The following is a 15844-nucleotide window of genomic DNA, read 5'->3' as shown; positions in this document are numbered from 1 at the left end:
TGTTTGCAGAGATGGTGTGTTCATGTAGAGAGTTGATTTCTGCAGGAAATGGACAGCTCCATTCTCACTGTAGTGGCCAGGTTTGGTATTACAGGCAACGTTCCCATTCACATCAGTGGGAACTTTGCATGTAATACCAAGTCTGACCACTGCAGTGAGAACGGAGCTACCTGCTACGTCCTGCAAAAATCCACTCCGTGCATAAGGACACGGACCTAACAAACAGCTGATTGTTGGGGATCCTTAACATGGACCACTTGCTTTGCATTCCAGCCCCAATCAGAATATGATACAGGACCAGATTACAGTTTAAAATAATAATATAGGCCTTGTGTATATATGGGGTGACCCAAGAATGGCTATTTAAAGTACAGTCCAGTCGCAGGAAATCATAGTCTATCATTATAGGGTCGGAGTTCTTTTAGTATTCTGATGCCGAGCTCCCAATCTCCTGTATAGCCATGGAATGAAAGATAATGATAATAAATAATAATAAACTTTATTTGTATAGCGCCAACATATTCCGCAGCGCTTACATAGACAGGGGGGATACAGATAGACAAAAGTACAAACATTACAGAACCACGGTTACAAAGTAATCAATTGATGGAAACAATAGGGGTGAGGGTCCTGCTCCAACGTGCTTACATACTACAAGTAATGGGGTGATACAGAAGGTAAAGGGGCTGGAGATGTGCACGGTATGGCGAGGTGGAGAGTGAGGGGTGATATACACATAGACAATGGTCAGACATTTAGCCGTGTGATGGCAGAAACAGTATGACTGCAGGAGCAGTTTATGATGGCTTACAGGGATTGTAGTCAGTAGGTCAGGGAGCATGTTATCAGGCGGAGTACAGAGGGGTTTATTTATGGAATACGGTATGCCTCCCTGAAGAGGTGCGTTTTTAGAGCACGCCTGAAGCTCTGCGAGTCCTGGATTGCTCGGGTCGCCTTTGGTAGTGCGTTCCAGAGGACTGCCTGCAGCTCCCACTAGATGGCAATTAGGACTCACTGAAGTCTTAGTCTGCAATAAGCTCCCTCTAGTGGCGGCTGCTGGTAAAATAATTTTAACTTTGTCTATGCAAGGGATTTCGTAGCCTCGTTTCAGAAAATCCGCTCTGACCACTATGAAGTATTAAAACCATATGATGATTAGCATTAGAGTTACACTTATTTTGGTGGGCAACCCCATTTATCTTCTCTGTAAAGGAGACGATATAACTTGGTAATTAGTGGAGGTCAAACCACTGGGACCCCCAGCAATCCTGAGTACACCCATCCATAATGTCCTTTAGTAAATGGTGTAGTGATTGCACATGTGAGTTGCTGGAAATAGCTAATTTCATTCTTTTCTCCCTGTACTGTGTTTTTGATCGATTTCCAAATAAAAGTCAAATTTGTAGATCTATGATTGGTTTGCTGGAGGATCTATTTTTTTGGTTTGGACTGTTTCCAAGAACCCTTGACATTGATGGCAGTCAAAAAAAAAACCTCCCCTCCCACTTCCCCGCTGCTCCAGTCTCTGTTTACTTTGGACTGCATTAGTCACATGGGTTAATTACCTACGTGACTGCTGCAGCCAATAGGAGGTGACTGCTGCAGCCAATAGGAGGCCGACAGGGTCTACATCAGTAGAAAATAGATGTTTACTCAGCAGCAAATGAAGCCCAAAACTGCCTTCTGGTGTTCAAAACCTTCTTTAGGCGAGGAGGGAAATGCACAGCCAGATCAGGATCAAGACTCACATCACATTCCACAAAAATATAAGGTCAAGGCAGCATCAGATGAGTTAAGTCTTATTTAATCATTGGAGGAATGAAATATGACTTAACTCATCTGATTCTGCCTTGACCTTATATTTTGAGGGTCATCATCAGTGACGTTCCTTAAACCTGCCTTGGGGTTTCTATATTCGAAGCCCACGTGACAGGCTTATAGAACGTCATCACGCCTGCTAGCTTGATGACCTTAGCTGTCAGATGCTGAAGCGGCAGTCCATCGCCACAATGAGTGTGTTGATTTTATATAGTTTTGGGCACGATCAATAACTTGGAAAACCCCTTTAATGAAGAGGCAGCACACATGCGAGTGCCGCTTAGTTAATTCTATCTGCGGTGGCCATTCTCAAGTTCGGTCCCAGTGCCCCTACTGATCAATACGTTATCCCATATCAGATAACTTATTTTTGTTGGACAACCCCTTCAACATCCTAGGGAACCAGAAGGGTTGGAGGTGCGCTCCTAAATTCTTATTGCAGGGCCCCGTTTGGAAATCCTATAGCCACACAGGGCTACGCTGGCAAACTTTTAGTATGGTAAACCCCTTCAAGGTGAACCTGTTGAGCCTGTCGGCTGATCCCCTCTGAGCATCCACTAACTTCCCAAGGTTTGGCTAATTGCATTAATGAGTTTCTTGTGTAGACCTTGTAGCACTAGGATAGATTATGTATAATTACTTCCTCGCTCACTGTTTTTATGGTTGCTTGATTGAAACAAGGAGATGTTGTGACACGTCTAATTAATCCACCATTAAGCCCTGTTGTTATAGCCGAACCTCAGACTGTGTTTTCCTGCTGGCAAGACGAAAATAAAGGGGAGGAAACTTCAAGTCGGCTTATCTTCATTTACAATGCTATTGAAAGCTTTCGATCCCTGTTTTCAGCCATTTCAGGTTGAGGATAGAGTCCAGCTGTTTTCCTATATTTATTCCTAAGAGGTGAAGGATTAGTCTGGAGCTTGAAGAGGAAATACAAGGGTTAAAGCAAGTTTATTACAGTTCTTGAAAGGGCCTTTAGTGTACATTAAAACAGTGAAAACCGTTTTTCAATAACTTATTCCTAAGCCGAGTTGTAATCATTTAAAATTGCAAATCCAAAGCCTGAGGCTGCACTACTGAGTAACTCTAACAGTAAGTCATTCTGATTGCTGTTACATGTACTGTTGTCATGGAAGCCTTGTGTAACTCAAACTAGTATATTTTGAAGCATATGATGTCTCTTTGAAACTCAGCACTTAACCTAAATCATAAAGAGGCATATTGTCATGAGAATGTCTCAGTAGTGCAGCCTCAGGCTCTGGGCCTGTAACTTCAAACGGTCATATCTCCGCCTAGAAGTAAGATATTAAAAAATGGTTTTCACACTTGTGATGTGCTCTAAACAACCTCTTATCTATTATGCTAGGGCGCTCTTCAATTTTACAAATCAATTCACTTTGGACATGGGTTTCAGCACTATGCACAAAGACAAGCTGATACTATGGCTCAGCACGTGTGGTCAGCAGACAAAGCCACCATTGTAGGTCTGCCCCGTGGCCCCTCGATGAGCTGCAAATGTGTGAACTCATTGTGCACGGAGATGTGCTCCCTCACTGCGCTGAAAAGAGTTTATTGTGTTGGACATGGTTTGTTTGAGCTGTCTCCCTGTAGCTGCTCACACCTAAAACAACAACGTAAAATGCTCAGCGCCGCAGTCATCCGTTACAAGCGTGTCCCGGCCGGCAGGATTTTCCCATGAATATGTATGTGAATCTGAGGTTAGGCCAGAGGTTGTCACCAATGGGAATATCAGCTTTGTGTGATTCCAAGATGGAACGAGAGCGAGAGAATTTACCCTAATGTTCGCTGCACAGTAAATGCCTACATAGCGCTGCGGGAATTCTGCTGGCTCAGCAGTTGTCCTGATGTAACCTCCCATGTGCAAAATGTGAGAATCTTATCAAAACTCACCACAAAGAGGGAAAAAAAGGCCCTTTGTAAAAAATCTCATACCATCCTATAGCGCATTCATGCCTTCCTATTCAGGTACGCTACTGTTATTTCATTATAGGATACCAGTAGTGCGATATAGCGCTGGAATGGGATTTTTGACTACATCCTGTATTACCTGATGCCCTTCTTTATTGAAATAATATAAAGAGCGCCTCCTGGATGTCACTATAGATATAACCAGTAGCGCTAATGCTTGCCTGCAGTTTCTGTGCCATACACCGCTCCGATAGAGAAGCTGGCGGCTGCCGACTCCTTACTTGCAAGCTTGTAATATAGAGAGGACAGCTGACCGGAGCTTTGCCATCTCCACTATATCACCAGCCCTTTATTCTCTAACGGATCCGCCGGGGGACGGTGCTCTGGTAATCCGGGTTAGCTGCGCTGCTTCTTAGACTACATAGTGCAAAATGAATGCGGAATCCGGCCCTGGCAGCATCAGCGTCTGTGTCTACCTGCTTTCATTTTCTTCTTTCGGTACTGCGGATGGTCTGCTCGGCTCGCCGTCGGACATGCGCAGTACAGATTTTTCTTTTATGAACTCCTGCCTTTCCCGTGGAATTCGCAGCCCATCTGCAATGTTAATTACGGACGGACCGCGGGTTGAACGGTTGCCATTGACTGCAATGGAAGCTGTTTGTGCGGAATCCACAGGGAAATGGAGCATGCTGCGATTTTTCATTCGCAATTGGCTTCCGCTCGTGTGCATGAAGAATCCCTTTTCCATTGCATGCTGTGGGCGGTATTTGCTGCGGAATCCGGAGGCGGTCGCCCGCTCTGGTTTCCGCAATTCATATCCGCCCGTGTGCAGGCGGCCTAAAAGCAAAGAAGTTATTGTCATTCATATGCTTCAACGACTTTCCGAAACAATGGTCGCTCCGTGTAACCCTGAAGGAGGTTAATAGATGATATAACACCCCCTCACCCTTTCAGTCTTGGGGCAACATTTTGACCGAGGCCCAAAGGGTTGCCGTAAGAGCTTATTCATACAGACGTATTTTCGGTCTGTATTACGTGCGTATTTTTTTATGCACATGATACGGACATAACCCCGTTGTGCATTGGAATTGTTTAAAAATGCGGCAGATACGTAGTTGTACACTGAGGCTGGGTTCACACAGAGCGGAAATCTCGCGAAATGTCGGCAGAGGCACCGCACAGAAATTCCACAAGATTTCCGCCGCTAAGGTCCTGAGACATTTGGCGCTTTTTTTTTAAAGCTGCTTATTTCGCTGCAGGAATAGAAAGGAGAGAGCCCACAGCGGAAACCGCGATACACTTGATATGCCACGCCTTTGAATTCCGTGGTTTACTGCGATTTTCGCAGAGTGTTTTCAAACGCGTTCTGCTGCATTTGAAAGCATTGTTTAACACACCCCATGATTGTGATGGGTGATGAGGTGTGTTAAAAAGCGATGAAACGCACGAAAATAGAGCAGACAGCGCTTGAAAACTGTAGTGGAGTCTGCAGAGACACATTGAAATCAATGGTGGCATTTGAAACGTCGCGCTGATTACAGTATAAAACACGGGCTGTGAGCGCGGCCTTAATGGTCCTCGCAGACCAGCGCTCGAACTCAGGGTTTATAACGCTCTGATTTTCGACCGCTGTCTGCTCTATTTTCATGCCTTTTTAACGTTTAACGCACCTCATTTTCTGAGAGCAGCCTGAATCGCTATATTTTTACGTATGTTAGCAGGAAGCAATGGTTTAAAAAAAAAAAACTTACTTGTGTGTTTTGCGCATGTATGTCAAAAAAAAAGTATATGCACCAACTACGCATATGTACACAGTATAAATGCTGCTGATTTCACGGATCAAGATTGCATATGCCGCTGTGAATGAGCCATTAGGAGATCTTCCAGCTTCTTAAAGAATATATTGTCATTAACTGCTTACATTTGGCCCGGCCGGTCCTTCCTCCGCCGGGTCTTGTCTACTTGGGCAGCTCAGTGACCTCTCATATAGCACATATGACCACTACAGGCAATCGCCAGTCCAGTATGGTGGCACATTTTGCATTCAGTATCCAGTACGCCAATGTTGAAAAGCGTTTTCTCCCTTTGCTGAGCTTGCTTTTCTTACATCTGGCAATGATTCATTTGTTTCATGAGATTTACGGCTGATTCTTGTTACATCTCCATAATTCTTGCAGAAAGTTTCTACATGCAGTGTATTCACTGTATACAGCGGGCAGTTGGCACCACTTGTGCATACAGTTGGCAGTTTACATGCAGCACAGTGCCAGTCATGGTACCCAGTGTGACCGCAAAGGCGTCTTGTCTTTTTTTTTTTTTCTTTCATGTGCATCACCCAAAGGGCTTTTCCAATTTTTAATTCTCCTGTCACAGCCGCAGCAGGAGATTCCTTCCGCCCTGCTGTGATGCGAAGGTAATGCAGAAGCATTGCGAGGGTGATAACCGCCTGTGAATCACAGCCCAACATCGCTCTTGCCAGTGTGCAGGAGCCCTTATTCACAGTAGAACACATAATCATATTTGTTTTTTTTTGTTTTTTTTAAATCACTCTTTTTAGAAATTGATGGCAGCAACACATCTCACAAAAGTTCTGGCAGGGCCATGTCTACCATTGTGTAGCATCTCCACTTGTTACAATAGTCTGTAATCATCTGGGAAGTGGGAAGACCAATTGCTGGAGTTCTGGGAGAGGAATGTTGTCCCATTCTTGTCTGATGTAGGATTCCAGCTGCTCAGCAGTCCTCGATCCTCTTTGCTGGATTTTTCGTTTCACAATGCACCAAATGTTTTCTATTGGTGTATGGTCTGGACTGCAGGCGGACAGTTCAACACCCGGACTCTTCTTCTGTGAAGCCATGGGGTTGTGATGGGTGCATTGTCTTGCTGAAATATGCAAGGCCTTCCCTGAAAGAGATGTTGTCTGGATGGGAGCATATGTTCTAAAACCTCCATATACTGCTCAGCATTGAGTGCCTTTTCAAGGTGCGTAAGCTGCCCATGCCATAGGCACTAATGCAACCCCATGCTATCAGAGATGCAGGCTTTTGAAATGTGCGCTGATAACAAGCTGGATGGTCCACAGAGCCATTTTCATTTGCCTCGGTCTATTTTAAATGAGCTTTGGCCCAGAGAAGACTCCATCGTTTCTGGATTGTGTTGATATGACTTCTTCTTTGCATGATAGCTTTAACTTGCATTTGTGGATTACGCAGTGAACAGTGTTCAGACAATTCGCTCCTGAGCCCATGCAGTGATTTGCATTGCAGACTCATGCCTGTTTTTAATGCAGTGACGCCTGAGGGCTCGTAGATCTCGAGCATCCAATATTGACCGTAGGGTGATGATAGAGAAGACCTTTGATCATGATGTCGACATTTGTCTTAATGTACTAATCTACTTTATTTACAGGCTCCCTTTCCAACAGCTGTCAAGACCGCTGTTCCCAGAAGACTCCAGAGAACAACTCATTGGCCTACAACACCCACCACTGCCCTCAGTCGAATCGGGTCTAGGGTAGACAACCTGGAATATGATGCCACTGGAAATAAAGGAGGCGGCCATACTGAGTGTTACCCTGGTTGGCCGACTGCAAAGGGCAGATCTTCAAGCAAGGACAGACCTTACCTATCAAATTATGGGGGGTGGGACCTGGGTAAAGAGAGGGTACTGAATGAAGGGGGTAAGGGGCAGGCCATTCTATATGCTTGTATGTATGATAGAAAAAGCATAGGCCTGAATGAAAGACCGAAACGTTTACAGATAGTCCAAGGATGTCCTCCTTGTTAAACTTTTTGTAAAATGTTGCCTGCACATTGTATGTAAGGGAGTATGTAAATTTTTATGTCTCGAGGTGAAGACTCTTTGCTGCTGTGTTACTTGGCTTCCAGTGAAAAACTCTTCGTCGCTAGTAGGAAGAGCTTGAGGTCATGAAATATTGTTGGGAGACCACCAAGTCTCCATGCTAGTGGGACCACCCTAGGTTGAAAGGTATCCCTTGAAGTAGATCATGTCCAACCACAGTGGTCAGAGGGATTGATGTTTGTTAAAGTTCTCCTTGTTCTTCCAGGCCTTGAGCAGATTTTCCGCGTATTCTCGATGCGATGCGTAATAAAATGCAGCGTTCCATATTAACATACATAATGCTAAATGCCCGATATGTGTCGCAAGGCCTCCTGGGTAATCTTTTTACTGAATTTTTTTTATTTCTTTCGTGGTTTTTAGTGGTGAAAAAAAATGCAAAATGTTCTGTGTACTTCTTAAAAATTTTCTTTAGGGGCACATCTGCAGTATTAAAACCCGACACGGAAGAGATGTCTGGACTAGATACTGGATTTGTGAATGTATGGTCAATGTCATGAACCTCTACAAGACCCCCCTCTCCTGAGGCCTGTAATTTACCATAATCTGCTGTGGGCCATTGACAGTCTGGTGCTAATATATGCCAACCAGATTGACCAATACTGTAATTGCGGGTAGATACTCAGGCTTGGTATACTCGTACCATTACCTAATGATAATCCTTTTCTCATCGGTGGTTTAGGTCCTTTTGTGGTTTATAACCTTTCAGTCCTGCATCAACTCTGAGCTTGTGGTTGGCTTGTGTTTATATGCAGCAGTCACATTAGGCAGAGCTGCTGAGTGGAGCATAGAGGAGCCTGTGATAATGCAGGAGGTGGATTTCAGACTACCTCAGACTCCACTGAACAATGCAGTTTAGTTGAAGTCACTGATCATAGCTGAACCCTAAACAGGCAGAAAGAGTCAACACTGCCACTCATAACCCAGCTGTAGTGACTTATTAAATTTTTAAGCAAACTGGACATCCCCTTTAAGGACCAATTAAAGAACAGTGATCTCTTTTAATTATAGAATATATACACTAAGGAACTGTATTTTATAAAACGACTGCTTTTGTACTTCCGCCTGTATCCGATGTGTAGCAAGCTTTCCCCTTACTAAGCTGGTAATTAGCCATGAATGCTATGTATATATACAGTATATAGAGGTGATTGATATTAATGTGCATATATATGATTGGCAATTTATAGGATGAAGTGAAATGGATACATCTGTTCTCTTTAAAATTGGATTACTGTCTGTCTCCAGTACCATCAAATAAAGCTAGAAACAGCTTTGCAGCTCTGTATAGCTACACACTATTGCTATGTGGGAATATCAGTTGGGCAGTATATGCCTCTGTCTAGGGAGATAAGTGACTAGGGGATCTCACTTGATGGGATGCAATGTGGTCATACCAGAACTGTGCACTGAATAATTTCTTAGTATATCTTTATAGTGGTCAGAGTTTTTCTGAGACAGAGCTACAAATCCTCTGCACATACACAGAGATAAATGATAGCATTCTTAATACCTGCAGCCAACCTTAAATGGAGCTCAGGAGCTTTACTGCCAATGCCAGCCTTAGGTTATATGGTACCATGTCCAGAAGTTTTTTTCGGTGGTCTGTGTTCCCTCCATTTATAAGAAGCCTGTATTATGCTTGTACAAAAAGCGGCAAGATAGCAGCATACCCATGCTATAATAGCTTAGTGAATAAGTACTGGACTAGAACTAAGTTCTAATATAAATACAGCACCAGAACCAAGCTCATAGCATAAATATAGCACCAGAACTGAGCTCCTAGTATAAAGACAGTAGCAGAAACAAGATTGCAACATAAAAACAGTACAAGAACTAAACTTGTAACAAATACAGGACCAGAACCAAGCTCTGTACCCAAATACAGTAGCAGAACTAAGCGATTGTGTTGCAAGGGCACTGATGGACTGACAGTGGCACCTTGGAACACCAGAGAGGAGGAAACAGAGCCAGGAGGATTCATTTAGCTCCACAAGATATTGCTGCATGGAGCAAGAAAATCTGGCAAGGCAAACCTAAGGCTGCCAGCAGAATTCTTGCAGTAGGATCCGACCCACGTTCCTGCAGGGACCAGTGCGGCTCTCACCTGCACCCGCGGCTCCGGATTTTTTAAAATGCCGGCTGCCTTCCAGCCGTCGCATGCACAGAGCGGAGCCGGCGGCCCGAGAGTGACATTTCCGTGCGGGCCTCTGCGAGACCCGCATAGAAATAGAACATGTTGCGGTTTGTTTTCCGCGTGAGATTTCACGCAGACAAATCCTATGGCAGCGTCCACGGGTGGAAACTCTGCGGGAAATCCCTCCGTGGAATTTCCGCCTGTGTGCAGTGAGCCATAGGGGAATGATCACCCCCAGCATACAACCTTAGTTGCCTCCCTCAAAGTTGGTGGCTAGCTCCATGTGTGACCACACAGGTCCGATGTAACTAAGAATGGCCATGCTTACTGCATACAGTTAATACCTAAATGCTATAACACCACAGTATACAGTAAGCTTCTGAGCTCCCCCTAGTGGTGGCTGCAGGTATGTTATTTATTTCTTACGTTTCCACGGAGGATTTGGAGCGCTTCATAAGAAAAAAAATGGAGCTCCAACCATACTAAAGATTGATCGGCCTAGATATTAAAGGGGGGTGAGGGGTGGCAGAGGAATAGACTTCTGTCAACCTTGTCAAAGTTTTTCAACATTCTGGTAACTTATCAATATAGGATTTGACTGGCTGGTTTTGACCTGTAGTGTCACCTGGAGATAACCGATGCCAGAGATGACTCAAAAGGCCCAGGTAAACCTATTGGGAGTTCTCACTACGTAACGTCTACGGCTGCATCATTGATACTTCCCATTCACTCAGCGATATTCTTCGTTTTGGTCACAAGATATTTCCTGCATTGTTACAGGTTTCCGTGGTTACTGTACAGAGTATGGGTTTTATCTATGGCGGCCTGTATCCCGCACTTGGACAGTCCTGTCTCTCTCCTGTAGGTTGATCGAAGAGTCCAGGTGTATTGATGAGCTGGTAATGTGCCAGTGGAATTCCTGTTTGTTTGAACTTGTTCAGGGTGGAGAAAATATGATTCATTATTGCAAGTTCTTTCTAGATTTACTTTGTAGCCAACGGGGCCAAATATTTCTTTCTTTTTTATACAATCGTAAGACATTTTGTAATTTTTTGCTGCTCATCCTTACATAGGACTGCAAGGGATGCTCCTCAGAAAGTCTATAAAACACATGCATCCTTTGTTGTAATACTCAACAATGTGGCTGAGATGCGAGCAAGTTTGTCACTCCTCAGCCTTTTTTATGTCTTTATCCTCTGCTGTGCATTTGGATGGGAACAGGATGACAAGTAGCCAATGAGATCACAGCAATGATGACATCAGGAGAAGAGTGTGCTGATTTTGTAAGGGAAAGTGACCTGTTCACTCTTAGGATTGTTAGTGAGGAGCAGAGAGGTGTGACTGGGCATTATCAGGATGTAAGGAAGGGAATAGAAACAAGTGGGAGAGCACAGACCTGGTTGCCAGTAGGCCATCACATCATTTCAATGATGTCATCAAGACATGAGTATGCCGGTATTTAGGTGAAAGTAACTTGTTCACTTTAGTGATTTTAGTGAGGAGTTCGGGGGTTTGATGGTGCGGTATCGTGATGGGAGGTAAGAAATGGAGACATTGTCCCTAACAGCCAATCAGATCACGGCAATGATGACATCATCAGGAAGGAGTGTGCTGATTTTGTGAGGGAAACTGACCTGTACATTCTTGTGATATTGAGATGTGGGGAGGTGTGACTGGGTAGTATGATGCAAGAAAGGTAATAAAAAAGTGGGAGGTCGTAGACATGGTTCCCAGCAGGCAATCAAATCATGATAATGATGACATCACGGAAAAGGGGGGGGGAAAGGGACTTATTTGTATAGCGCCAACTTATTCCGCAGCACTTTCAGATAATTTATTACCCACCAGCAAGCTGGGTACTCATTTTACTGACCTCAAGCCGGCTACCTGAACCATACGGGGATTGCGCTAACACCCTTCAGTTCGTGAGCGAGAGCTTAGGACTGCATACTGCTGCCTTAACTCTCTGCACCACACAAGGCCCCCTAATCATGGGGACAAAAATGTGCTGATTTTGTTGATGAAGGAACCTGTTAACTATATATTGACATGTCCATGCATGGAGGTATGGTCCAGAGGACAGGGAGATGTGACAAGACCATATCATCATGCCACAGACTATTAATGGAAGGGGCTGACCTTGGAAACGCCAGTCACTAATGTGATGACGTTTGTCCAGATTACATGTAGGACTGTCTGTAATGTGTCACGGTGTAGGGAGGGAATGGAAACAAGCGGGAGGTCACAGACTCCTAACCCAGTACTGATGTGATGTATCCTGAACTGAATATTAACCCATAGTGCGCATAAAACTCTATGTATATTATAAAAATCTCTGTAAATATAACTTGTCATATACATCGCATTATCATGTTTTTATTATAATTAGTAGAAAAGCAGAATATATGATCTATTATGAATTCAGTAATGTGATTTTGATTATTTAGTTCTTTGGTGACCCCTCACCCCACGGTATTCTAGTGTAACTATGACCTGAATCCAGGAGTTGTCTAGATCCGTGTCCCTAACCTGCGGCTCTCCATCTATTGTTCAGCTGTTATTCCCATCATGCACTGACTGGAGTCAGCTGCCTTTAGCCGTGTTGGGAGTGATCGTTTATCAACAGGAGAGCTGCATGTCGAGGAACGTGTGGTTAAGATACTGTAGTTTGATATTTGCCCTTAATTCAGAATCAAATCTAAGGACTTGTTAAGGGAATAAATCATATTCCAGAAGATTTCACTGGTTTGCTCCAGATTGGTTATAATGAGAAGCTTCATGCATGAATATATGTATTTGAACTCACAGATGCTATCCGTCAGCCCCCATACCCTTCTGGTTTATTGAAAGGAAGTGCAATACAGATATACTAAATATGAAGCACCAATTACATGCATACCCCTCCCAACATCATAACAACTCATGATTGGCCTGGTATATAATGACGCTGATGATTAACATATGTTTACGCCCCAGGTGTATGTCGCTATGTCAACACGTAATTCCTATATACCCAAGTAGCATAGACTTTATTAATATTCCAATCTGGACCGAAAGTATCCAGTCAGAGATGAGCGGTTCCTCCCCTTGCTAGCGAGCTATGGGAACCGTACGTGGGAGCTTCAACTTCTACTTGTACATACCCACCTATAATATTTAGGTCGTTAACCATTTAACTGCTAGCTATTTTCTTTGGAGGTGGATATATGAATATATATGTTTGCTTAAGCTGATTTAAGAAACACATTTATATTATTATTACTACAACCGACTTGACAGCTGAGGAAAACCATGAACTGCCACCTTCAATGATATCAATGACCTATTAGTGGATGTCTATCTGAAGGTACAGGTAGAGTGATAAGATGCCACTACATTAACCACTTTTGACTGTCAGCCAAACGGCTGGGACACCCTGCACCATCGCATTAGGGTACATAATTAAGGGGCCCAGATACCTGAAGGCCTTTGATATCTTATCAGCAATGCTCTTAAAGGATGTTCCAAAAAAGCCTTGGTGGTGATCAGTACATTTCTCCTAATGATTGCCTCAAACCTTAGAAGACTTTGATATAAAGTGTGGTTAGAAGACAACCACCAGTAACTTTCTTCAAGGGTTCATCTGCAACAAATTTACCTTGGTAAGAATAATGCTTAAATGGGTTGTCCAGTTGAAAATTGTTGATGACCAATGAGCTGATTTCTGCAGTAGGGGAAAAGGCCCTGTTTTCACTGCATTTGCAATCATTGAGGAAAACGGAATCTTGGCCTGCAATACCAAGCCTGGCCACTGCAGTGAGAACAGAGCTATCTGCTTCCTGCAGAAGTCAGCTTGGTGTGTGAGCACAAAGGCCCAGTTTATAGATGATCGGTGGAGGTCCCAGCTGGTGGACCCTTGCCGATCTACTATTGATAGCCTATCTTTAGGATAGACTATCAATAGTTTACAACTGGACAACCCTTTCAACGCATGTTGCATGACTGAGCTGATCAGCTACTGAATAAGCATTTGCTCAGTCATTGGCTGATCGTTAGTCTCTTTACACGACTGGATTGTCAGGTAAATGAGCATTCTGAGGAACATTTAAGGAACACTAATGGTCTAGTTACGCAGGCCAGTCAGACCTGAGTTCTCTGCTTAGCTGGCATTTTAGTTGGCATAACCATCTACCTAACACTGGACCTCCTGCGTTTAGACAGCTTGGCTCTTTTTACTTCTCACGTCCTTTATTTCCCCCTATATAAGTGATGTCTGTGTCTGTTACTTATCTCCTCCCATCATGGCCATTTTAAACAGCCAAATAGCCATGTTAATTGGTTACATGGAGAAGATAGTTGCCCCCTAATTGAATGTTTGGCTAACAATGGTTTTAGGTCTATGGCCAGCTTTATAATTCTGGTCTAAGAGCTCATAGCCTATATTCTTCTGTCTACTGTGTTTCCCCGAAAATAAGACCCTGTCTTATATTAATTTTTGCCCCCCAAATGGGCACAGTGTCTTATTTTCAAGGGGGGCCTTAAACTCACCTGGTCCACAGCGTCCGGATGGTTTCAGGTGGCGGCACTGCGTCGTCCTCGTCTCACAGCTGATCTTCTGCTGGTGACGAGGATTTGAATACCCCGCCTCTAGCAAAGCGAGCGCTGTGATTGGCTAATCGAGCGTCGGCAGCCAATCCCAGCCGGCACTCGATAAGCCAATCTCAGCCATTCAGTGACGTAATTCAGGTAGGACTTATTTTGGGGGAAACATGGTAGACTGCATCTATTTATACATCAGTCTGACAACTTGGCTCCACCCACAATATTAAACCTGCTGAAATGACCAATTGCAAATCCTGCATCATGCAAAAATGGATTGAAAATAAAACTGGGACTTGACATATTTCCATTCTCTAAATTTCAAGCCTTCTCGTCATTGGCTTTGTACATGGGGTCATCGTGGTAATGTTATGTGACAAGTGGACATTTCCTTTAAATTTTTTGTTGTTCATTCCATGTCGAAAACTATTAGACCTTTTTCCTGTTGATATGTGTTGCTCAATTTAAAGGGGGTTGCCCTGCTTTCTTCATATAAAAAAACCCCAAAACAGCGCCACACTGTCCATGGGTTATGTCTGGTACTGCAGCTCAGCTCAATTGAAGTGAATGGGACTGAGTTGAAATACCGCATACAATCTGTACAGAGGTGTGGCGCTGTTGTTGGAAGAAAGCGGCCATGTTTTTCTAATCCTGGGCAACTCCTATGAGGATAGAATATATGGAAGGTTAGCGTAAAATGAACGGTTACTCAAGATCCAGTCTCGGTAGATGTCTGACGTATCGGTCAATTCTAACCTGAAAAGCTACTATTCGAAATTGTTTTTTGCCTGTGTCACACGATTTCCTGTTAAAGCATGTGTAATGAGGATTTTTCAAGAAAAGCAAAATATATATATAAAAAAAATGATAAAAAATGTATATTTTATGGCTCGTTTTGTACTAACCCTGTTGCTGCAAGACAAAATCCTGCAGTGCGTTGTGTTGTAGGCCACTGCTGGCAGCAAAGAGTTAAAATGGAGTTTTCATTGCTGATACTTCTGTTTTAGACTTTGCGTTCTTTGTATATGTACATATATGTATAAATGATGTTTTTCTGGACTTGATGGTATTTGACTCCTTATTTGTAAACTTGATTTAAAGGGCGTGTCACAGTAGTATTGTAAATCAAGTCACTTGATGGGTTAAAACAGTTTTATTTGGAAGTGGGGCTAATAAATCATTTTGGGGACTAATAAGGAGTTGTCCCACTTCTAGCTGTTTTGCTGCAGGAAGCAGACAGCTCTGTACTTTGATCAGTGGCCAGAGTTGGTACTGCAGGCTGAGTCCCATTCACTTCAATAGAATTCAACCTTGCAGTAGCAACTGTGCAATGTGCAGAGCTGTCTGCTTCCTGCAGCAAAACCGCTAGAAGTGGGACAACCCCTTTAATGGTATGATCCATGGGGGCTATGACAGCAGGAGAGTTTACCATGAAGTTAAAGGGGTTATCCCAGTAATAGAAATTATCTCCTGTCCACAAGATTGGAGTAAGTAAATGATCTGTTGCGCTCTGACTGCTTGGAC

The 15844-nt window shown here is 43.6% G+C and overlaps 1 protein-coding gene across 1 annotated transcript in view; it reads left to right on the top strand.

Moving 5' to 3' along the window:
* CAMK1 (calcium/calmodulin dependent protein kinase I) overlaps window positions 1-15379 on the top strand; it is a 142136-nt gene extending 126757 nt beyond the window's left edge. The window contains exon 12 of the mRNA XM_066596746.1: window positions 7156-15379. Within this exon, the coding sequence (XP_066452843.1) occupies window positions 7156-7259 (104 nt within the window). The 3' untranslated portion in view covers window positions 7260-15379. The remainder of the gene's footprint in view (window positions 1-7155) is intronic.
* The last annotated feature ends 465 nt before the right edge of the window (window positions 15380-15844 follow it).

The sequence above is a fragment of the Eleutherodactylus coqui genome, chromosome 3, assembly GCF_035609145.1.
Source record: "Eleutherodactylus coqui strain aEleCoq1 chromosome 3, aEleCoq1.hap1, whole genome shotgun sequence".
Classification (NCBI taxonomy): Eukaryota; Metazoa; Chordata; class Amphibia; order Anura; family Eleutherodactylidae; genus Eleutherodactylus; species Eleutherodactylus coqui.
The sequence above is the reverse complement of the archived record's forward strand: the minus strand, read 5'-3'. Positions and strand labels throughout refer to the sequence as shown.